Source organism: Pimephales promelas, chromosome 3, assembly GCF_988280905.1.
Source record: "Pimephales promelas chromosome 3, fPimPro1.hap1.1, whole genome shotgun sequence".
NCBI classification, from domain to species: Eukaryota; Metazoa; Chordata; class Actinopteri; order Cypriniformes; family Leuciscidae; genus Pimephales; species Pimephales promelas.
In genome coordinates, this window is record NC_142771.1 from 31,255,175 (window position 1) to 31,279,451 (window position 24,277).

At 38.5% G+C, this 24,277-nt stretch overlaps 1 protein-coding gene across 1 annotated transcript; it reads right to left on the reverse strand.

Annotated features, from left to right (window-relative positions):
- Window positions 1–4,290: 4,290 nt before the first annotated feature.
- mafk (MAF bZIP transcription factor K) lies at window positions 4,291–21,497 on the reverse strand. The gene is made up of 3 exons (XM_039675083.2): window positions 21,358–21,497; window positions 6,197–6,271; window positions 4,291–4,859 (listed from the first exon to the last, which is right to left on the reverse strand). The coding sequence occupies exons 2-3, from the start codon at window positions 6,239–6,241 to the stop codon at window positions 4,425–4,427; spliced, it is 480 nt and encodes a 159-aa protein (XP_039531017.1). The 5' UTR covers window positions 6,242–6,271; window positions 21,358–21,497; the 3' UTR covers window positions 4,291–4,424.
- Between the last annotated feature and the right edge of the window lie 2,780 nt (window positions 21,498–24,277).

Consider the following 24,277-nt stretch of genomic DNA (forward strand, 5'->3'; position numbering starts at 1 on the left):
GCCCATATTTACAATCGCTATTTTATATATAGCACAACGCCCACGAGAACGATCAAAACAGGCAAATCTGTTCGACGTGGTTGCATATGGAAATATGATTTTACAAAACAACCACACCCATTCATACAGTACTTAAATGATGACAAGCTCAATATTAAAGGCACTATTTTAACTACAAATAACAGGACTACTCCTAATACCTTACAGTTTCATCTTAACATTGACAAATATAAAGTAATAATTTGGAGCAGCATACTTTATATGTCATGGAGTTACTATAAGATTCTTATAGGCAAGTGTGTTTTAAAGAGCACTGGTTAAAATTCCTATGTGCGTTCTGGGTAAATAGCTTTAAGGACTGATTGAGCACATATTATATACTTTGAAAAATAGATATATTCATACGTAAAATATAGAATAATTTATCCTATTCAGCCCAAAAGGCCACATACAGCATACATAGAATTGAAAAAAACAAGTACCCACTTAGTTTAAAGACCATCTTCACCATCTAACTGTGTTAGGAGGAACGTTTACTGCTTCAAAACAAGGAAATGTCCACAGGCCTCAGTCATAAGATGACCTGTAGTGCCTCGGTCACTACTGATTTTGCTAACTGGCCAAAAAAACACTGGCAAACCTGTGAAATGACAAAATAGTTTTGTGAGAACATGTCCTGTTCTTATTAGTATGAATTAGGGCATTACGGTCTGGTTACTGGAGGGTGTCGTTTTGTTTAACTCACAATACAAATTCAAAGAATATAAGGTGTGTTTTAAAGAAAGCACATAGATGGGTTATGGCTTTGGTGGCAGCTGAAATGCACACAAAGCAAAACAGCAATGCCTCAATAGTCCAAGGACTGAAAGAGCAGATCTTGGTGTCATCAGCATTCAATCACAGCATTTTGAAGAAAGAAAAAAAGGAAATACAGATCACCACCAGATGTCAGTGTTAAGCACAGAAAAGCTGTTTTGTCAAGTTCTCCATTTCTCAAAAAAAAAAAGTATAGTCTAATTCAATAAAGAAGATGAAGTGACATGTAGCATTTCCTATCAAGGGAACTGAATCCTGATATTATGTAATGTATTAAGTATCTTAGAGGGAACAAAAGTTGGCCACAACATGACAAATGGAACATTTCTGGCCTTTTTTTTCACCCTCTAAACGGATTTGTGGCCTGAAGGGAAAGCAGAGACAGGAATTTAAAATAAAAATAAAAACATACGACCAGAAAAGAGGACCTGCCAACCAGAACTGTGGTCACATTCAAACCAACTGCACAGGACAAAAATCACCAAACAATGGCAAATAAATGATGAATACTGAAATGACATGTTCCTAAAATATGCACTCTCAAAATAAAAATAGCATCTGAATGCAACCATTCACCATAAAAAACTAATAGTGTGTTGAGTTTATAAACTGACATTATGTACATTAAAATGGAAACATTTAAACTATAGACTAGAGACAGTGGGAAACATCAGATGTGGATCATGTTTGGGCATAAGGAGACATATATTAAAAAATGCTAAGAGCCCAACAGTGAGCTGGGGATATTAGTGGGCTTCCCAGCAGCACAACATCCCTAATATCATAGTCACTTAGGTAAGAGACAATCCTGATTTCAGCCATCTTACATTTATGACAGATCATATGGAAAGTTAATTTCTTTTGAACAGGTTTAAAGGAGTTCACTTTTAAAAGAAACTTTTGCTGATAATTTACTCACCCCCATGGAATTCTTTCTTCAGTCGAAAAGAAATTAAGGTTTTTGATGAAAACATTCCAGGATTTTTCTCCATATAATGCACCTTGGTAACCAAACGGTTCAAGGTCCAAAAGACAGTTTCAGTGCAAACTACAAACTGTTTAAAAGGGCTTTAATATATAGCCTATATATATATATATATCTAGACGATGAATAAAGGTCTTATCAAGCAAAACGATCGCTCATTTAAAAAAAATAACAACAAAGTTTAAGTTTTATAAGCTCAAATGGTCGCCTTGCTCTGTACTGCGATGCGTGTTCGTGACTCCTCTTCGAACTCGTTCATCAAAATGAACGAATCTTTTTGCGTGTCATTTGGTTCATTCAATGAACGAAATGAACAAATTGACTCGGGAAAAGATTCGTTCATTTTGATAAACGTGTTCGAACAGGAGAGTCACGAACGCGCTCTTTTGGACTTTGAACAGTTTGATTACCAGTAAAGTGCATTATATTGAGAAAAATCCTGGAAAGTTTTCATCAAAAAAACCTTAATTTATTTTCGACTTAAAGTCCCTGTGAAATCAAAATTGAACCTATTTACGTTGTTAGCGCATATTACTAGTCTTGTGGTGAACAATTAATCCGTGCAAGTGAATATATATTAAAAAAATGTTTTACCTTAATAATCTTTAATCAAAATCTGAAAAGTTACTTCCGGTCTGGAACGGTTTCTTTTTCTGATGACGTAGGCTTCACAGCTTGGGTGGGGAAACGCTTAACCACTCCCCTCAAACCGTTAGTTTGCTATGAGCGAGAGATGGAGAGGAGGAGCGCTAGAGTAAAACCCTGCCCTCTGTTCAATATTCCGTTTCACTTGGAAATACGTCACTGCACTGGAGAAAAATCGTTTGCAACTTCCGCTTCACGGGGACTTGAAGAAAGAAAGACATGGACATGGTGGTGGGGTGAGTAAATTATCAGCAAAAGGTTTCTTTTTTGTTTAAAGTGAACAACTCCTTTAAGGACACCAGGATTCTCCTTACACAAGAGTCTGCGTCGAAATAACGAATATTTGCATTTTGTATACATTTTATCAGTGTTACCAACACCGGCAGTGGCACCTTTCGTGAGGAATGCTTTCTGAGCGGACGGAATTTTATATACACAGTTGGGAGCTTAAATTTGATGATTGGTTTTGATGTTAACTCAGTTCTGTAATATACAGGTTATTGTTAAACTTTTTTTTTGTATGCAAGACAGCTCCTGTGATCACTATATCCAATATGGATTACCTAACATTTTATGGTGTCGTATAGAGACAGGTCAGGGAAAACGGTGTATCTTTAAGATAACTGACAACACAGATGTGCCGGATGATCAACATTATACTGTCTAACCTCTCATAAAACAATAATCATTTTTTATAAAACCCACCATGAAGTGCCCTTTTCTAGAAACTCAGTTAATCTGTAATTTCAGTCTTGAATATTTACATGTGTTAGTCTGCTTTGCAAGTGCTTCATAGTATTAGACTGTAATTCAACAGTAACAATAAGTGCAGTTTTCCCATTTGGGATTTGTATTTTTAAACTGCCGACTAAGAGAGGATTGGCTCATTTCCAATTGGCTAATTTTCTCTGTTTATCAGTAATGTAAGTAACGCTTCAGGATAATAAGGATTTTCCCTTTACTGTGCTGTCTGACATTTATCCAGGATCAGAAACACTGCTCTTTCACAATGACTGATATCATTTTATAGAGATGTATTATGAGATTTATGCCAATGTATTTCCAACGCGTTCTCATCCCAAGGCGTCATATACTGAGGCTTCCAAAGCACATGGCACCCTTTAGCGTCAATATGAAACGCAGATATATATGGGCCGAAGCCTCCTCCTAGTGGTCTAACCTAGTGGTAAACCTACCATACCCAAACAAAGCTCTGTGCGTTGACGCTAAAGGGTGCCATGTGCGTTGGATTTAGACGAAATTTTCAAAAGTGTCACTACATGACGCCATCACATAATCTTTCTAAAAAAAAGTTTAAAAAGTGTGGTTGGTAAATTTTTTTAACGTTTTTTCAAAGAAGTCTCTTCTGCTCACCAAGGCTGCATTTATTTGATAAAAAAAACAGTAAAAACTGTAATATTATGAAATTCTTAAATGTTTACTGTAATATTTTTTTTTCAGTATCCATAATATAAAGTTAAATAGAAATATTTAGTAACATTATGGACGTCTTTACTGTTCCTTCCCATCAATTGAATGCATCCTTGCTGAATAAAAGTACTGATTTCTTCAAAATAATGATACTAAATATATATAAATTTTAGTTTCTGATGGATTTGCAATCTGTCACGGGCATCAGTGCTGCCATGGCAGGTTAAGTCAAGTACAATCTCACACTTTAACAAGTGCTCATCTCTGCTAAATCTCAGCCTGTGTTGAAGTGGAAAGAGCGGTGAGCGCGCCCTGCCGGTGCCGGAGTTTTTAGCACAGTGCACAGACAAAAAAGAAATGTTTTTGCATGTATGTGTGTGTAAAAGAGAGATATGAAAATAGATGCAGCCTGTTGTAGTCACGCAGATTACGGCCTCCGCCCTCCCCTCAAGTCTTACCACTGAGCTTCCTCTCAGTGTGGGTCGAGCAGGGGCCAGTCAAGGTTCAGAGCCGTTTGGACCAAAAGGAGCTGGGCAGGCGCTGTCAATCAGCACTGCGAGTGTGCCGAAAAGGGGGCGGAGCTGGGGCTGTGATTGGCCGACTTGACGATTGTGATGACGCTGGTGGTGGCCACCTTACCGTGAGGCCCGCGGGTGACAGTCCGGGCGAAGCACTGCAGAGCCTCGTACTTAGCTCGAAGCGCATCCAGCTCCAGACGCATGCTGGCGTTTTCACGGGCCAGCTTGTCCACTTCTTGTTGCAGCTCTGTTTTTTGCCGTTCAAGCTCCTCCTTCTGTGTGACGCGCTTGATGCGGCAGCTGGCAGCATAGCCGCGGTTCTTTAGCGTGCGCCGCCGCTGCTTCAGCCGGACCATGTCTTCCTTGGTCAGCCCGCGCAGGTGCTGGTTGAGCTCCCGCACCGACATGCCCACCAGCTCGTCATCACTGAGCGCCGGGGCATTCTCACCCACTTCCTTCTTTACCTGGACCGCAGAACGGAGAGACAACAGAAAGTTTAAGCAAAGTCAAACTTTTCTTTGCGGTCAGTTTTCACCTTGCAAGTTAGTTAACAGTAGTACACTGTAAAAAAATATTGATGGTTTAACTTAAAAAAGTAAGTAACCTGGTGGTTGCCTTAAAATTTTAAGTTCATTGAACTGGAAAAAGTGAGTTAATACAATGAAGGAGATTAATTTAACCATCAGAAACTCAAAATGATATGTTATCTGAACTAAATAAATTATTTAAGTTGATTTGAAAAAAGAAAAAAATGTTGTGATTACTAAACTGTAAAAAAAATATTGTTGGTTTAACTTAAAGTAAGTAACCTGGGTTGCCTTAAAATTTTAAGTTGATTGAACTGGAAAAAGTGAGTTAGTAGATTAATTTAACCATCAGAAACTCAAAATAATAAGTTATCTCAACTAAATAAATTATTATAAAGTTGATTTGACAAAAGAAAATATGTTGTGATAACAAATCTTGAAAATATTTTTTACAGTGTACTGGTATTTTTTTCCTCTGTTCAAAATGTAAGATTAAGAAAAATTAAATTAAGAAAGTAATACTTTTATTCATCAAGAATGCATTAAATTGAACAAAAATGACAGTAAAGACGTGTATAATAGTCCAAAAGATTACAAATAAATGCTGTTCTTTTGAACCTTTCTTTATAAAATAATCCTGAAAACAAAACGCATCACAGTTTCAAAATGTGTGTGTGTGTGTATTGACCAGTAAATCATCCTATTAGAATCATTTCTGAAGGATAATGTGACACTGAAGACTGGAGTAATGATACTGAAAATTCAGCTTTGACATCACAGGAATAAATAATATTTTAAAATAGATTCAAATAGAAAACGGTTAGTTTAAATTGTAATAATATTTCGCAATATTACAGTTTTTACTGTATCTGTATCTTTTCCGAAATCTCCCAAACAGAACCAATAAACAATAAAAAATATAACATACATGATTCAAAATATAACAATGTTTTGCACTATAATTATTTATTTTGTTAAAGCAATTTAAATCACCACGCAGATATTCTACATCGTTCAACGTTTATTAAAATAATTCCACACAATTCGGTTAATGATATAGTGACTAGAAATTAATATGATTATTGAAGTGACTTCTGAAAAATATGGTGCGACAGATGTGCAATAAATGGGGGCATCCATATAAGGATGATGAGAAGAAATATGTCTTACATCTGAAATGTTTAGATAATAACCATCCAGATAATAATAGTTGAAATAATGTCCTAGAGATATAGATCTCATTAAATCTAAAAACCACAGGGAAATGTTCTTACCTTTAAAGCTTTTCCCTCTGTAAAATGAGTCGTCATACCCTGCATACAAGCAGCTAATCAGAACTCCTCAAAAATCTAAAAGAAAAGCATAAAAATAAATTAACAAATATAACGCATGAAATGTTGAATATTCTTTTTTCAGTCACAACACAGGGCACCTGTCCTGTCATCATGTAGCCTAAATTGCACGGAGTTAAATGAAGTTACCAAGAGCGAACAGCAGAGGTCAGTAGAACTGTGTGCCGCAACATCACTCAGACAAGGGTTACCCTGTTTACTTGCTGATCTCGCGTTCTCACGATGTAGCTCACTAGAGCGTTGCAAGAGAGCAATAATAGAAGCAGGTCAGCTCTCTGCATGAAGCTTTGTCTGATCTCTCTGCTTAGCCGTTCATGCGAGACTATTTTGGCTACTGAGCTATTTTTAAAAAGGCCACTCTGTGAGTCGAGCTCACGGCCTCGAGACACCCACCACAGTCATCTACATTAACAAAAAAAGAAAGAAAAAACGCGTGAAGCACGCGCTCGACGGGTTCCATTTCAGGTGCGTCAGAAACTGGTCAGAATACGTGAACTGTAAGACTGATGGAGAGGGAGAGTGTCACGTGACCAGAAAAAGGTAAACAAGCTTCATTCATAAGCTCGACGCACTGGAGGACCACTCTAAAAAAAAAAAAAAAAAAACTAAAAGTGGCCCCTTTACAAAATTAGATAACCTTTAAAGCAACTGAGAATTAAAATAGACTACGATAATACGTATGGTTCACTTAAAAAAAAAAACACTTTTGCTGAGATTTTTTTTTTGTAATATTGTTTTTATTGCATTTTCTTGAACACTTACACAACAATGTACATCACATGTCTGTAACATCAAATATAATGTACAAAAACAAAACAAACAATAATTTACTCACCCCCATGTCATCCAAGATATCCATGTCATTCTTTCTTCAGTCGAAAAAAAAATAAGGTTTTTGATGAAAATATTCCAGGATTTTTCTCCATATAATGCACTTCAATGGGAACCAAACGGTTCAAGATACAAAAGACAGTTTCAGTCCAAACTGTAAAGTGTTCTAAGGGCTTTAAACGAATTCACACGATGAATAAGGGTCTTAAAGCGAAACGCTTTTTATTTAAAAAAAGTTTTATAAGCTCAAATGGTCACCTTGCTCCGTTCTTTGATGCGCGCTCGTGACTCCTGTTTGAACTTGTTTATCAAAATGAACGAATCTTTTTTCGAATCATTTGGTTTCACTTTTTTTATGAGCAATCGTTATGCTTGGTAAGATCCTTATTCATCATGTGAAATCGTTTAAAGCCCTTTGAACAGTTTGCACTGAAACTGTCTTTTCGACCTTGAACCGTTTGGTTCCCATTGAAGTGCATTATATGGAGAAAAATCATGGAATGTTTTCATCAAAAACCTTAATTTCTTTTCGACTGAAGAAAGAATGACATTGATTTCTTGGATGACATGGGGGCTACATTTACCTAAATAGCCATCAGCTTGGATGTTTTAGACATTTCAACTTAAATTACATTAAACTGACTTAAATTAGTTGGATCTTGTGCAACTTATAAAAAAGTTGAAAAGTTGTTGCTTCAGTTATTTTGATGAGTTAAGGCAATGTAAAAACATGTTGTCATAACTTATTGGCCATATTTGTTTGTTTTACAGTATTTATCAATCTATCCATATGACGCTCTATCTATTCGTCTGCCTGTCTGTCAAATTATTATTATTCCTTTAAATATAAAAAGTGGTAAAGACCACAAATAGCAACCTTTTTGAATGTAATGTTGAGTTTTAATCAAGTTAAGTCAGTCCTTTGCTCTTCAGTAAATGGAACATTCCAGGAGGCCATCAGTCACATGGGAATAGTTTCCCTTATACAGACACTGTTATATTTGTGCTTTTAGACAATGTTCTTTATCAGGTTTAGAACTGTGGCTGAAAGACTGGATCCTGTTACACTAGGCTTTCCTGGTCTGTTTCATGTCCTTATTTAACTGTGCTTGTTATATTTAGCCCAGCATGCTGACACACAACTCCAGTTGCCAGTGACACAATTCTGAGTGGAAATATTAAAAGGAAAATCATTAAGAAGTGAAATACTTGTGGAATCCTAAAGTGGTATCCTATTCCTTTGGGCTAAACTCTATTATTCCAGGAGGAAACGTGCATTCCATTCAGAATGCATTTCGTTGAAGCACAGATTGCCCATGTTCCCACTTCCGCACTTTATTTTGCCGGTCCAGTCATCTGGCCTTCAACCCTCAGCATACCTCAACCATTTTAAGTGATCATTTTCTCTTACTAAGAATTCTTTAGTAATTGTTCCAATAAGTATCACTGACCAGTGAGCAGATTCACTGCCTTTGGCATGTTTGGTAAACTCTGAGTCATTCTTTTGATTTGGTCTTAGTAAACCACACCAGACGTGCATTAGTTGCAGGTTTAAATGTTTCCGTTATGACAGAACAAACGTGTATAGATTGGGTATGAACTGAACAGTTGAAACCAAATACCATGAAAAAAAAAATCACTCAAGGCTTGATTCATACCATCTGGCCCTTGATGTGAGGGCTACATTAAGGGCCCCTCAAGTCACTTTGCTCCAGTCAAACTTGCAACAAGAAAACTATGCAATATTCCTTTTTTATATTTAAAAAAATATACGTGAAATTGCAACTTTAAAATATGAGTTGAATCAGAATCAATTGCCACACTGTCCCGAGCGTTCACATCTAAAACTGTGACAAACAAGGTCAGCTATGACAAGAAGAGCTTTCCTAGACAGCAAGTTGGCTCGGCATGGGTGATTTTAAAATGTCTCTGACAGGGGAGGCCCTGCTTTTCTTTCCAACGAGGACCATGGAATCACTTGGTTTTTTTAATGCTTCCCTCTCTATTCATGGGGCCTCCAGCCTTTCAGGTCTTTCTCACACACACATTTCCCTGAAATTCCTTCAGCACATGGTCCCCCTTTCCATTTGTGCTGAGAACTGGGGTGAACTGACAGGGGGCCCCTCTTTCCTGCTCAGCCCTCACAGAGAGGAAAAGCCCTAATGTCCCAGGTTTTCATAGTTTTCTGGACATAAATTATAGGACTGAACACCGCCTTTGATGCTGAACATTTGATAGTCCATCTGAACACAGTCTTCTTATCATAGATTCTGAAGCCAGTGGGGAAAAAATTTATCCATGTTAAAGCACAAAGCCCTGTGAAGGAAGCCACAAAGAGTGTGAAGTGTAGATAACTGAATAACTTTTCTCACACACTGACATTGAGAAAAGCAAAGGGGCCCCACGTTCAATTCAGAGAACCGCATACAATGCTATGCATAATGATCTTACTACATGACTACAATCATCTAAATATAACCAGATTTACTCCATGTTATATTTAGTTTTACTTACTAGTGTACTTAAAGCAACAATACTGAAATGATAAATTAAAATGTCAATGTGATTCATTTTGAAACAATCGTTGAGTACCGTCAACTCCGAATATATTGTTTTTTTTTTTTGTGTGCAATATTTCAATATTTAGCACTCACTGCCAAAACATAAGCATTCATAATAGTGATACTGTACAAAATAATCTAAAACTAATCTAAATAAATCATTGAGTAAGTGTTAAGGACACTACACATGTAATAAAAAAATGTAACCCAATGGCTGGGTTTGTCCACACAGCAAAATCCCCAGTGTTAAATTAACATTGAGAGTGTGAATTATATAAACTGAGTAGAGGAAGTTAATGAGATAATGAAGTCAATAATTAAGTATAATTAATGAAGTTAACCTATTTTAGAAATTGGGCTTTCAGGGAGTTCAGGTCAAACGACTGGGGAATAATGATTATGTTAAAACACAACAAATACCATCAGATCACCTTTTTTTTTTTTTTTTTTTATTTGTGCTTTGGCAGATACAGGCTTTAACAGTTTGTGGCCTGAGAGCCTATCGTGATCTGCAGCTACTCAGAACTAAGAAAGTGTAATAAGTGGCAATGAGCATCAAGATATCACAGTTTTTTGCTAAGGAGATGTTTGTTTAGTCTCTTCTTGAAGGCCTGAATATTCTTTGAGGTGATTTCACCTACTACGGTAGAGGGGAGGCAGTTCCAAGTTGTTACAGCTGAATGAAGAAAGCTCCTTCCCAAGCATTTTGTGTTAAACTTGGGTAATTTTAGTGCGTGACTTGCTCGTGCTCTTCGAGTGGTTCGGCAGACGAGATCTGGTGGGGGTAGCAGAGCTTTGAGATCCTCTGGACAGTTTTCAGTGTGCATTTTGAAAAGCACAGTTGTTGCTGCAACAGTTCTCCGATGATTGAGATGACTGATTGCATATTTCCTTAGGGCAGTGTCCTCATCCACCCCAATGATTTTCAGTGCCTTTTTCTGGATGTTGTCAATCTGCCTGAGGGTGGTCTGTGATGCGTTCATCCAGGCAAGGCAAGAGTACTCCAAGGTACTCCTGACTTGTGCCTTGTAGACATTGGCCCTACCTTTGACCTTTTGACCTTGTCCATGTGTTCACCTGTTACAACTAATGTACAGCATTAACAAAATCTAATTAAGGGTCAAGAGCCCAACTAAAACAAACACTGATCACCACAATGGTGACACAATTCCGGTTTTGAATAATGCTCAATCTTCACTCAATTATTCAATTTTTAACACAGCTACAGTATTCATTTAACACACTGCTCGGAGTTTATATAATTCACACTCTCAGTGTTAATTTAACACTAGGGATTTTGCTGTGCATATTTGACCCAAAATTGAGGTGAAACAACCCAGCAGTTTTTAGAGTGTAGGAAAACACAAGTTGCACCTTTATATTCATACCTTTCATTGCCATGTACCCGAGGTATTATGAACTTTTTAGGAGTAAATACGATCTCCTATTGTGGGCACTGTCCCATTGGAAAGCCCTCCGTTTTTCAATTTACATATTTTTGTTCTGACTAGAATGGGCTATATATGCACGCATAAGTTCCGCATTTTGACGCAAGGATGCTCGTCACTTTCCGGTTGGGGAGATTAAAGCAGAGGAAAACCGAGGAAAACGGGATTATGGCAGAGTCTTCGAAATGTACTGTTCTCCCGTCTTTGAAACGAAACTTTAATACGTTTAGATGCAATTTTATATATAGTTATGTTTATTTAATATAAAGCATAAACACACCGAGGGGTGTCTGTTTTGTCTGTTTTTGTGACTAACGTTTCTTTAGTATAACCATGGAGTATAAAATTCAATATAAATTCTCGGTATTGCATTGGACTCTACGATCGGCGGAAGTTATCGAGCATCCTTACACCTTCACCGGAAACACCGCCGTGCATAGAGCCCATTGTGTAAAAGAAGTCTATTCATGTCACGTTTGACTAAATTGACTATTAAATAATGCTTGAGCAAGTTTACTTTATTTCTGCAAGCATAGCATTTATAAAGTTGCTTGTTGCAGTGTTGTGGTAAAGCTACGATTACCTCATCAGATATAGAACTGGGAGCCCCAACATCCACATCCTTTAGTGAGTCAAACTAAGAATCAACAATAACAATACAACACCATTGACAGAGGCCGGTTAACGTGGTAGAGTTGCCTAATTATTTCACATCAACCATATAACGTTTTATCAAATGAATACGGCTTGTCTTACATAATGACGTGCCAGACATGCATTGCGCTATGTAATATACAAGCACAAACAGAACTGAAACTATTCAGTAATCACAAGTTGAAGCTGTTCAGACATGCCATGTGGATGCTGGTCACGGTATTAAGCCTGTCAACAACCTTTCTGTTGAACTTCAAGGGTCAGTCTTCTCCACTACATAACGTTAACTCAACTCTCAGTTGCGATGGAAAGGATTGCCTGTGTCAAGGAGCTCTGCCAAATAGCGCAATCATTTTCCATGAATTACAAACCATGATGTGAACTACAACGGGCCTCTGCGTCACATAACTTACGTTTCAATTAATTGCTTACATGACATCTGATCCCAATAAACCAAACGAGGCGGATTATAACCGACTAAAACCTCTGGCCCGCACGGACAATATCTGCTAGAGTATTGCATGCTTTGGCTGCTACAGCGATGACGTTCTTTCTAGGCTCCCTGAGTAATATGGCTGGGTAACCGCATATTTGAGTCTTGAGATTGTGAACTTTCTCAGAAACAACTCACAAAGGACCTCCCCTTTTATGGAATTTGACGCCAGTGTTGCCTCAGATTCTCTTGTTTTGACCACTTATGAAAGGTATGGAATTGAGACAAGGCCTTAGGCTAAGCCAAACACCACTTCAAAGCCATGTGTGCTTGTGTTCCCATGATAAATGGAGGCCTGGCTTGTCATTGCTGTTTGTTTTTCCTCTTTTTTTTTTTTTTGTTACTGCTCCACTAGTTTAGCAGCGAATGGCCAGCTGCTACGTTCCTGCGCAAGAAGGCTTTGCTCCGAGTCTCTGTTTTGGTGGAGAGCTCTGTCTCTTTTGGTCCCGGCCCACTCATTTCCACAGCGCAGCGGCGTGTTCGCAGGGATATTATGTAAAGGAAATGGAGAGCATAGCAGAGCTGTTAGTCATGCTGTTTACTGGTAAGAGCGAGGACGGTCGGCAGGGAATCACACCCTCCTGAACTGATGTTTCCAGGAAAATCCTGTTGTTTCGCAGGGGTGGAAGGAAAAGTATACGTGGAACCTTGGAAACGCTTGGCGGGACCGCCGGAACTTTCTGCGGATTGGGAGGAGAGGTAGCGAGCGCAAAGCTCCTTTCCAACTGGGGACGCAGGAATTCCAAGGAATGTCAAGAATGTGCTAACCAAAGACAAACCCGCCCCAGTATGTACGGCAGAGAAGCCAGTGCAACGTGGTTAATAAGTAATGAACAACAAGCACAATTCTTCACAGGAAAATCATGACATAACCAAATTGGTTATAACCGTCAACACTCATCCGAACACATATATGACGTAACATCAGTTCTCCAGCCTACGCTTATTATGCTTAACTAATGGTCTTCCATTAGGACTTGAGGATTGCATCAACACATCATAGACATATAAACATGCAGTTACTCAAGCTCTTGAGAAATAAGTCCCAGACAGCTCTTCCTCAGACCTGACCACAGTGTGGTGGTGAGGTCAGTCCGGTCCGAACCAGAAACTGGTAAAGGGCACCACGAAAAGGGCAGGGTGTTTCTTTGTGGTCCAGACATCCCATATAATAAAGTCTGACTCTGTAATACATGGATCAATAACATGACCCTATTTTTTTGTTTGTTTTGTTAATTTATTCAACAATAAATTAAACGTGGCCAGCCATTGTTTGCTCTACTGCACAGTGCATTAAATTTGAAAAAAATACTTAAAAAAGTAATAAAAACATTCAAATTCAATTCATGTATAGACATGCATTTACTTTCTGAAATAAAACGTATTTAGATAATTGTGGCAAAAAAAAAACATCTTCACTTGGATTGATCTTTTTTTATTTCTTACAAAACATAATGAAACGTGTATATAAATGATATACAATATGCATAATATTGTTAACATTTTTAAATATACATGTGTATATATATATATATATATATATATATATATATATGAAAATCTTGAAAAATATTGGTCCGTCATATAAAAGTTGTGTATCATTATAATATGATATTTGAATAAAGTTTTTAAAATAATGATTAAGATCGGTACACTAATGTATTTTGGGTATAAGTGATATACATGTCATTTCAATGGCATTTTTAGATTCGTTAAAGTCAAAACCACTACACTGTAAATTTAAATAAAAATATAAAGTTAAAGGGGGTCATGGACTGGCTTTTGAAATTTTCTTATATCGTTGTCTGCGCTGCGGTAAACTTGTGACGTTTGCTTGGTTTTTGCATTCAAAAACATCAAAATGAATAAGTAATAGGCTATTTTCTACCCTAGTTTTGAGCCTAGCTCAAAAACGCTGGGTTTTTATGGCCGTTTCGCACTGAAGACTTGGAAGTAAACGCCCACTGCTGTGGGTGGAGAACAGTTTTGCATATTATAATGAGTTTCAACTGACTTGTCAGTGCACGTAGGATAAATTGTTTTGAAAACTTCCAATGTAAAAATAGCAACCGGAAGCAAGTGTTGCACCATTTCTGTCGGATCCAATATAGACGGCACAGCACCGTTCTTTACTCTTAATCGGTCTGAAAATCCAGTCTCGACCTGTGTCTTGTTTACAAAACAATCCTCAGTGAAATGAGGCGAACAAACTAGGGATGTCCCGATCCGATCCACGGCATCGGTATCGCGCCGATACCGGCCCAGAACGCTAGATCGGAGGGGAGAAAAAAATATGAGCGATATCCAGTTTAGCGGCGCAGCCTGTCACGTGATGATTGTTGTGTTTAAGCACACGCGCGCAGAGAATCACTCTCGCTTTTGCGCACGGATTCTAATGTAATCGGATGATTCCACAAAAGCTGCATTTCAGTCTTTTCAGAAATTCATTGGCTATCAGAAAATAGCGTCATTTCATTCTCTATTGCAACTGGATAGATAAACTGTCACTCAAAGAGAGAGCGAAACTGGCGCGCGTAAAGTTTGAAGCGAAATTTACGCGCGTCAGAATCAAAATCCGTTGGCGGTCATTGTTTTTATGTCGACCGAGCATTCATCAAGAGAGTTACCGCTCTGTATTTACTCTGGATAGCAGAACAGCGGCGTGGGGATCATCGTCGCCGTATATTTGTGTCCACCGGACCCTTCGGAGCCGAACCGTTTGGCGAGTTTCACCATTTGCTCGCTCCAGGAGCTGCGCTGGATGACGGCCGCTGTCAGCGGTACTTCCGCCTGTCACGCGCCCAGTTTGATGACCCGCATCTGAGCGAGGATCACCCTCGCCCGGCCCCTCATCCATCTAATCTAGCTGTCATTTATTTTTGTTTTGATAATAAATAGAGCCAGCCTTCAAAGGTTATTAACCTGTCCTGTGATTTTTTTTCTCTCTCTCACGTCCAGACACGAATGTATGCACATATGTTGATATATATATATAGCGCGCTATGTATGTTATGCGCGCAGTATGTCTCGCTCTAGATTCCGGGAGATTTGAACTAATTTGCGGGCATCAGGGAGACGCTATCAATATGCGGGAGACTCCCGGAACTTCCGGGAGACTTGGGATGTCTGTCTTTACAACAGAATACTATTTCTAGATATGGAATGAATAACATTCAATACAAAATGAACATGTCTTCATATAGAAATAATGTTTTAAGTGATGAAACATTTGCTTTGTTGTGCATAATCCCACCATGCATTTAGTCATATTAACAAAATAATTTATTGAAGCATCCAGACACTTCACCACGTGAGCAAGCAGCTAGGCTCCTGATTGGTTAACGCGGCGCGAATTCACGCCAAAGTTCAGATTTTTCAACTCGGGCGGCAGACGCGAATTCGCGTCAAACGCGTGAATGCACAACGCTCAATTCGCGCCATTCGCGCCAACTTGACGCGCGAATGAGGCGTATTCGCGTCTTCCGCGCCGCGCTCCACGCCTCATTCGCGCCGCAGGAATTTTTCTTGCATTGACTTAACATTGAAATCATTCGCGCCTGACGCCCTATTCGCGTCCGGTGTGAACGTAGCATTAGTGCGTCGAAGTTGTGATAGCGCTGTCGGCTAACGCGAAATGCTACTATTTACATTCCATGGATGTTTATTCATATATACAATTGTTTTGGACTAAAAACTTCTTCAAATTGGATTGTATGGACGCTTTACAGTGAAACCAAACCATTTATGTTGGAATGTGGACTAACAGATGGCTAATTGGTGAGTTTCTTCCAGTTTGTGTTGGTTTGTTTTGGCTGTTGGTGGTCTGACAAAGAGACAGATTGTGCCCGCTGTGTTGATTGTATCTTAAAATGGTTTACGTCGTTCGAATCACGAGTTTCTCAGCTTTCCAAAGATATGTATTATGTTTACTTTTGTGTTTGTTTTGTTTTGTCTTTCACAAAGTTAAACCTATAAACCACCCTGTGGGCCGTATACGGCACGTCGGACCACGAAAAAAAAAATATCGGACTAATATCGGTATCGGCAAAAGCCAAAGGTGCGGCATCGGTATCGGTATCGGAAGTGAAAAAGTGGTATCGGGACATCCCTAGAACAAACGGACAATGTTTTACCTTCATCAGCTGAAACATCATTAAAAATAAAGTTTAACCATGCAGTCCTATTGGAATCCAGAGGAAGCTTATGCAGCGACTGTCTTCTTCCACAACCAGGCACTGCACAATATTTTGTAAACGGTATATTTTTAGTGAAACATCGCGATGGACGATGATATCGGGAGGGAGTCGGGGGAGGGGGTATTTTCATAATATTCTCATTTTCCACAACATATTTTCCTCTATCAGCAATTTCGAATTCGGCACGCTTTGCAGCAGCTGAGCACAGAGCGAGTCTATGGAGCGAATGTACAGTGATATAACTGGCAGATTCAAACCGCGTGCTTTCGCGCTATGGCTGGCGCTAAGCCAAAGACAGATGCGCACAGCCCTCATCCTCGTTATATCACAAATGTTCAGTGTTTTTAACCACATAATATTTATTTTAGGTTTCAGACATTTAAAAACCAGTATATATATATATATAATATATAATAGCAGTATATATAATATATAATATAAATGGTGTCTATGGAAGCAGAAATAACAACCCATTCAAATATTTAACGACGGTTTTTATTCATATCAGAGAGACACAGTTTAAATGATTATAAAGTCAACTCTATTTTTCTGGGCCACTTACTTTCATGTATTTCGGGAGAAACTGATGAATTCCCGCACTATACATCCAACAGACAGAAATGTCTGATCTGCGGCCCAAACACGGCGCCCATCTCACGTTACAGATCAAGATTTTTTTCTTTTTTTTTTAAACGACAAAAACTCACTTACACATTTGAGAATCGAAATATAAGACAGTTCATCATGAAATGGTAAGCAAGTTACAAGTTAAGCAAATATTTTGAAATAAAAGCACTGAATGTGCAATAGAGGGCTATTTTGGCGGTGGTGAATCACGTTCCAAGCATAACGCGTCACCATGGAAACGGGGGGGCACGATGTTTAGCCCGATGCAATCTAAACTATGATGCAATCTATGATATCGTCCATCGGCCCAACCCAACATGTTATTTAGCATGAAATGCGCAAATCGGTGGGCAGGGCTAAACCAGCCGTGTTGAAGTAGGCGTTTATCTTCTTCTGAGGGGGTGGTGTTATATCCTCTTTGACGTCATAGTTCCCCACTTTGAAAAACGTGAAAAACGTCGTTTGCTGAGCCTGGTGTCAATAAAAGCTTTTATTGGACTAACAAGGACGTTTTCAGTTCTGAAACTTACAGGATATTCTTATAATATGATGACCTCTTAGATATCAAAAGCTCAAGGAAACTTTAATTTCTCAATTCATCACCCCTTTAATTGCTGCCTTATTATTTTTTTTAAGTACAATCAACTTGGATGTTTAAGTCATTTCAACTTCGTCATAATTTACTCGCACTCAAGTTGTTTCAAATCTGAATAAATTTCTTTCGACTGCTTCTTTCGATATTTTGAAGAATGTTGGTAACCAGACGGTTGATATTCCCCATTGACTTCCATGGTATTTTCTTCTCTACTATAGAAGTCAGTGGGATACATCAACTGTTGGGTTACTGACATTCTTCAAACACTCTCAGCAGAAGAAAGAAATTCATACAGGTTTGAAACAATTGAGGGTGAGTAAATGATGACATCATTTTCATTTTTAAGCGAACTATTCCTTTGAATTACAATAAACTAACTTAAAAAATTAGTTGAATCAGAAAAAAGTTGAAAATTGCTTAAAATATTTTGATAAGTTAAAGCAATGTAAAAACATGTTGTTTTTACCTATTTATCATATTTTTTAGTGTACAAAGAGTACATTTCTACATTGGCCCACATCACACATTTCCAAATTCTGGAAACGGCCAGATCAAACACAGGCTTTTTATTTAACTGCAATATTTCAAGTGACAGTACAGTGACCTTGCATTTGATTCACTATGACTGTTGATAATGTTGCAGCCTAGGTCAAGACGTGGTGCTCAAACGCTTGACGTGCAAATTCGGTTTGGAGTTTCCCTGAGTTTCGTTTTGAGTCATTAACTCACCAACTACCGCTGTCTCATTCACTTTCAATACCCACTCTCCTAACCACAAAGATACTGTAAGAGTTCCGGTTCTCCAAACGAACTCTCTAAACCACAGGAATTTGTGTTGCTATTTGCGTACGCTGGCTTTAGATGTGTGAGATAATCAATACTACAACTAATCCTAAACCATATAACTCAAAACTGGCATCATGTGATTACTATAATACTGACTGTAAACTGTTTACTCATGGAGCATTGCTTAGTGACAGGCCACGAGTGCTTGTGATCCCACGTGTGCGTCTCATGACAGCACAGTGTGCGCAGTGCACTTCCCCTGGGTTTCTAAATGCAGCGAGCAGACAACGTACAACATGTGGGAGGCCATCGCCACAGATACATCAGCAACTCTGAGTCAGACGAGGTCACACAACCCCACATACAGTGAATAAGGAGACATGACAAGGTTGCCCTCCTCCATGATTTTCCACATTGATCAAGATGGGACACAAAAGATATATACACAATATATGCTCTATTCTCTGCGCCTTCTCCCGCAATACCCTCTTGAACCAATGGAACATATGAGAACACAAATATAATCTGACCCCAGCAACTGTTTCAGTGTAATGACAGGCACTCAATGCTCTCAAGACTCTTTCTGGGCAATGTCCAATGCTGAATTAGCAGCCTCAACAACTGATCTTCTGCTGACTCTGGAAAAACTAAGCCAAATTATCAGATTTGACCACAGCGACCACAGCGGCCCCTCAAACATGGGTGGTGGCCTTTTTATATTCTCCAGGGTGTGAAATGAACACCCGCCACCAGTCAAATGCAGATGCTTTTTTACACACTGGTGGATATTTCTGTGGCAGATGCCTTGTAAAATGTCTCCAAGTGCTATTTTGTAAAAAAAAAAAAAATGCACACATTCGATTTTATCTTAGGGAGCAGATGAAAGACATGCTGTCACCGTGCATGCCTGATTTGCTGTTCGTCATGAAAGCTGCACGAGAGCTTTTCATATATCAAATGTGAATTTTCTTACATCTAAACACTTTGATAGAGGTGTTTCAGGTAAAATACACTTACAATACATTTAGATATATGGTGTGGTTGTTATAAATTGGAAAAGAAAGAAAGAAAAGAAAACACAAACAATCCTCCATTTTGCAACAAACTCTAATTTATAGCTCCTATAAGTATATCCAATTTTTACACATAGGACACACAAGAGGGCTTATATAAAACAAATCTCAACTGCAACTGCATGACTGTTTATATTGTCATTAAATTTAATCTATACTGTCATCCAGCTCTAAACTGCTAAATGTGGACAATTGGGTATTAGCATTATAAAGCTTTGCTTTAAGTAAACTGACTTGACTTGCTTCACTTATATGTGATGTAAACGTAAAGCTCTCCACACTAACACTGTAATTTTAAGTACAAAGCTGCAACACAACACCAATGGGGTTAAAGTGAATTGCAAAAAAAAAAAAAAAAACAGTGTGAATACTTAGACCCTAACCAATGTGGAACAGTGTGAATACATTTCTGGTCCACTTAAAGAAGTTTAATATCCAATTTATAAGCTGCAAAAAGTTAATTTCCCACCATGGGTGTCCTTAAATGGTAACGTTACATAGCCTACCAAATGAAGTCCAACTTCATACTCATGTTTGACAAGCATTCCTCTAATAACAATGGATGGATTTCACTTTAATATAGTTGTATCGCATTAGGTTCAGGACAGCTATTGTATCACCCAATGTGGAAATGAATCACATTATCCAGTGACTCATTTTTCCTTTGAGGGCGTTGCTTTTGAGCTAACCTGCCAGAATAGAGTGGACAAAATCATTCCTAAACAACGTGTTAATAAATATTTCCAATCATCTACACATCACACATGGATATTCCATTTAATAAGTGAGTATCATAAAGAATATTCGATCACAAACTTGTTAATGTCTTATTAAAGTCCTAGGGTTTGGTAGACATCAAGGTGGCTCACGCTGCTTCATGATTAAGTTATTTCAAACAGTAGGCTTTATCATCTATCACGGGTTTTTGCGCTGCGTAACGATAAAAAGCCTCCAAAATATAGCAAATATTTTGCAAGTAGGCCTTTTACTGAAGGTACAACGCGTTATTTTGCTTAAAAGTCATGTCCACCACTGTGCGCGTTCACGCCGCCGTGCACTGAGAATCTGACATAACGTCACCCTATTCTTGAATCCTCGTGTTGATTAAAGAGCGCGAGAAAACGGAATATTTCCGCGGGCTCAGCTGACTCGGTATCATCAGGTATCATCATAACAGTCTTTAGGTCGCTTGCCGTTACACCCAAAAGTGCTCGCCACACAAATATGCCCTTTGTCCCAGAATTCCTAAACGCCAACCACGTGTTATTTCCTTATGGCGTAATATTAATTATTTTGAAACATGCCCGCTGTTAAAACCGATAAAAAAAAGTTGGAATAGTATGGCCAAACTGCTGTTTAGTTTGTCAAAGATGCACCGTCTACGATTTAGCCTACTTTATTCCCTTTAAAATGTACGAAGCAAGTAAACTTCAAATTTACACAACATTAAAGACAGCCAGTGAGTTAAGTATGTTTACAAATGTGATTGTTTATATAAAAGCAACAAAATAAAAATCCGAAAAAGCATTAGTAAGCTAAATTCCAAGTTGCAATCTTTAACACGTGTCCAAACCACACCACTATTTGTTTTTATAATCAAATATTTCACTATCATATAACTTATGTTCCATCTTTATAGTAACCTAAATTAATACTAACTCTTTATACAACTTTAAAAATTTAACAGAAGAATTTATTAAGCCATGCATCGACTACATAAATACTACAGATAGGCTGAATTCTTGTCCGTCATCGTGAGAACATCCGCAATTTCGAGAGGAATTTCAAAACATCTCCCAGAAAAGCTCGCACACATTACCTTGTGAGCGCGGAATCTCTGTCGGGGATGCGGGAAGTCTCTGAGAAGTGTCCTGGAATCAACAGGCTGAGCCTTCTCGCGTCCTGCAACCGAAGCGAAATGTTTCTCTGAACTAAATTAACTACAAAACAACAACAATGTATCAACATTCCACTCTGTGCTTCCGCAAGCACTGACGTCACCGATTCCTCGTGACCGCCCCCTCCATTCATGAAAATAACTTTATGCTGACGTCAGTCAGGCGGGAAACTAGTGGAGGCCAGAAATAGACGCAATTGAAAACTTTTGCAAAGTTTATTGTATTAATTGCTAGATATTAGCGTTTAAGGGTAAAATTGTGCATACATACAACGAGGAGTTATTTCAATGATCTTGAGTTTGACATTGACAAAAGCTCAAATTGGTGTATCAGCCTCCTAATATATATCTGTGGTAAGACGTGACTGTTATCAGAGCTCATACACACATTTTCCTCATTTTTGGTCTTTATGTAGCTAAACGTCTATAGTTTGTCATACATTTCTGAATTGCACATAATATCAGTGAAGCGTCTCGAAAGCGCCCTCTGTCTGTCACAAAACACTGTTTTAAAGCAGTCGCAAACACCATCTGTGTGGTCACACCCCATTTACTGTACTTCCACTTGGAACTGCTGTGTCAAGTGACACTATGAGCTATATAAAAAATTAAAAATATAAGAAAATACACACACATTTGAGTATTTTTTTTAACACAATTATGTGGACTTTTGTTTATAGTCGTTACCAGTGACTCAACACAAATCCTTTCACTCTGAAAGCGTATGGGTTTAATATCAATGTTTGGTCTTCTGGCTTCTTGATTCTTTCATGCCCAGAATTCTGGCTGGTGTTTAACGTTTCCCTGTCAATCTGTTTTACTGTAGTCTATATCAAATGAAAACATGCTTTTTGCTTGCATGACATCTTATATATGCTGAGATACTCACTGAGCAACCGAGTGTCTGCATGCACAGTGTACTAAAATCACTTCTATTCTCACAACACATTTTTCTAAACATCTTTAAGAAATCTTTAAAGTAAACTATCTTAAATATTTACCTAAATTAATAGTCACTTAAGGTTTGATGAAAAAATATTCTCTGTCCACAGGTGAAAAATATCACGTTACAAAAAAAACAAAAAAACACACACCTGATCTTTGGGCCATTCTTATACACACCTCAAAAGAGAAAAGGACAAATGCAGCTCAAATAACATAAAAGAAGTGATGACCTGCCATTCTGCTTTCCTGTGGGACTTGTGGGAAACCACCATGTGGAAGTGAAAAAAGAGGAGATTTTAAGTGGAAACACATCCTCATGTTCTTAAGATCATGCCGGCTTAAACCAAACATTAAACAGACCTGCTTGAATCTTCCAAAACTAAAAATATGTTTACAAGTTTATTATACCATAAAGTGCCCTGATCATTTATTTAATTAAATAGCCTACCTAAAATACTGCTGAAAAAACAGTTATTTTTCCAGATTTTCCCTGTGAAATTAGATTTTTATTTGGAATAGTGAGTGTGCCATTGACATCATGAAAATATGTTTAATATGAAAAACACTTGTTTTGCGTGGCTAATGGTTTTGTATAGGCAAAACATTAATTAGGGAACATGCTGAAATCCTCAGCAAATCATCTTTGAGTTGTCTGGGTTTATGGAAACACATGGAATATTTTGTTCCACTCGCTACATTTTAGAAGTGGCATGCATATTTAATATCTGGAAGGCTTTCAGAATTAAGCAGCCATTCATTGTTCCTGTCAGAGAAGTATGTTTTCAGCAATACTTAAAGCAACTGTAACCAGGCACATATGCCTATTTTCTCCGATTACAAGCACATGTTGTTTTTGCTGAGTACCTTACAGTGTGTGTTCTCTGTGGTGTTCTTTTCTGGGTGAAAGTTCTGTTTTCTTTTGTCTGGCAGGCACAGTAATGTCTGTTCTCATGTCTGACATCATTTTCAAAGTGAAGATTCTTGGAAACATTATTCCTTGTATAGTCCCAAAACGCTCCATAGCAACAGTGCCACCCAGAGACATCTAATCACCCTGAGTATATGTGCTTCCCTTTCGAGAACGTCCACTTACACACAGTGGGGAAACTCTTTTTCTGAAGCCATTATTTTAAAACGCACAGAGCGTCAAGCTCGCTCTTGGCTGTGCTGCGGCAACTGCACAAACCCATGGCGAGGTGGCTGCGACGCGCAAACTAATCGGCTCACTTCGCGCCCAGGGTGCGTCAGAATGAGCGTGGCTTATGCCTATAAGCAGACCATTTCGCCATAGAAGCAAATTTAATCTAGCCTGACTTCGTCATACTCATATTCATCTAGTCAGAATGTAAGTCTGAAACTGCTACATAGGGCTTTGATTATGAGGCGTGCCGAACCAGGAAAAAACAACAACTCTGCACTCAATTCACCTTTGGCTAAGCCCCGCCCCCCTTAGTTACTGTTGCTACATCCGTCAAACTTCATCTGCGCTCTGCATGGCTTATGCTGTAACAGCTCTTCCTGCTGAAATGTTATCAAACTTTTATAAAGCAGCAAATAAAGTGTCCGATAGAAGTAGGCAAAAGGGGCTGCAATATGCGTTCGAAGGCTATATTCAAGACATACAGGTGAAACGCAAGAAACAACAAGGCATCCAAAATAGAGGCAAAAGCATAACGTTACCGGTCACAGTCAAAAAATGAACCACCGCATTCCCTACTAATCGAGACGGGGGCTGGGACTAACAATATATGGGAGCAACACTGTTCATGCAAAGCTGGGCAGGTCTTTATTCACTTATTCGTTATTACATAGCAAACGGACTACACGAGTATCGTTGTATTTAGCGTGTGCTAGCGTATCAACAACCAGTATGAGAACCGAAATCATAAACTAAACC

What these genes read in the sequence shown, in the direction of transcription:
- mafk (XM_039675083.2), bottom strand. Translation starts at nt 6,241, where the DNA reads ATGCAGGGTATGACGACTCATTTTACAGAGGGAAAAGCTTTAAAG. An exon ending in CAGAGGGAAAAGCTTTAAAG is followed by an intron (nt 4,860 to 6,196) that starts GTAAGAACATTT and finishes TCTGCGGTCCAG; the next exon opens with GTAAAGAAGGAAGTGGGTGA.